This window comes from Didymosphaeria variabile, assembly GCF_027946475.1.
Source record: "Didymosphaeria variabile strain IMI 356815 chromosome Unknown scaffold_2, whole genome shotgun sequence".
Lineage (NCBI taxonomy): Eukaryota > Fungi > Ascomycota > Dothideomycetes > Pleosporales > Didymosphaeriaceae > Didymosphaeria > Didymosphaeria variabile.
Window position 1 is genome coordinate 4,929,180 of NW_026611621.1, and position 1,292 is coordinate 4,930,471.

The 1,292-nt window shown below is 50.6% G+C and overlaps 1 protein-coding gene across 1 annotated transcript; it reads left to right on the forward strand.

Annotated features, from left to right (window-relative positions):
* Positions 1-206: 206 nt before the first annotated feature.
* N0V89_003339 (uncharacterized protein) lies at positions 207-1,069 on the forward strand (the record flags this gene model as incomplete). The annotated part of the gene is made up of 2 exons (XM_056212141.1): positions 207-645; positions 750-1,069. 2 exons carry the CDS (start codon positions 207-209, stop codon positions 1,067-1,069), a joined length of 759 nt encoding a protein of 252 aa, XP_056075614.1.
* Positions 1,070-1,292: the final 223 nt, after the last annotated feature.

Consider the following 1,292-nt stretch of genomic DNA (forward strand, 5'->3'; position numbering starts at 1 on the left):
CATCATGCGGCTGGCTGATCGAGCCATCTCCTCGGTAACGCAACTTGGATGGGATGATTTCTTGATTGGTCTATCAGGGGTATGCAATTACTTCTTATTGTTGCTCTGGATGAGAAACCATGCTAACGACCAGCGTTTTATAGCTCTCGTCCATCGGATTGAATTCACCAGTCATCGTAGCGGCTCATTTAGGCTTCGGTACCGATATGTGGGGCATGGAAGCCGACAACATTACCACCAGCTTGAAATGGTTGTATGTCGCCTACTTCATGTACATGATCGCCGAAGCCTTGTGCCAGCTCTCTATCCTTGCATTCTACCTGCGCATTATGATCCACCCAAAGTCGCGCCTTGCCGTCTGGACCTTGCTGTGGCTGGTCGTTTGCTTCGGACTCGCGAATGCGTTCTCCATGATCTTCCAGTGCGCGCCCATCCATTTCTTCTGGAATGGCTGGAAAGGAGAAACACCTGGGAAATGCATCGACGTCCGTTTGTTTGGCTTCATTCGAGGCGGTATTGAGATCTTCCTCGACCTAGCCATTCTAACCCTGCCTCTTCCTATGTTAGCAGGACTTCAGATGTCAAGGAAGAAGAAGCTACAGATCATGTCCATGTTCTGTGTCGGCTTCATCATCACGATCGTCAGTTGCCTTCGCCTTCAGTCGTTTGTGCAATTCGCCAGTACTCAAAACCCCACGTGTTTGTTACCACTTTCCCGACTGCCATCTCATGATCGCTAACATATGCAGACGACAACACTGCCGGTCTATATTGGTGTGCGACCGAGTCGAATCTGTTCACAATCGTCGCCTGCATGCCTGCCATACAGAGCATCTTCCACAGGGGTCTAAGAAAGGTCCGTGGCGTCAGCACCCAAGCGAGCAGGAACCACTATAACAGCGATGGATTGGGCAAAGGGTCGTACTTGCGTCAGGGTTCCAGCCGGGATCAGAGGTCGGGCAGTCTTCCTTTCGGTGTCATTTCCAAGTCGGTCAACGTGGACGTTTACCGCACCCAGCGGTCCGACTCAGACATCGAGCTAGTGGATAGTCCCACTTTCAGCAAATAAGGTCATACTTGGTTACTTCTACTAGATTACACAAGCACCGAGAACATGAGAGCGCAATGATACTGGTGAAAGACTGATCCAAGCCCGCCGGCAAGGAAGGGTCTGCATGTATTTCGAAATGTACCTCTTTCGCTCCCTCTTGAAGTAGACTCTTCAGATGGAAGCATGTTGTCGAGCTCAACCAACGGATAAAGGTCATGGCAGTGCGCGATCCGTTTTTCGA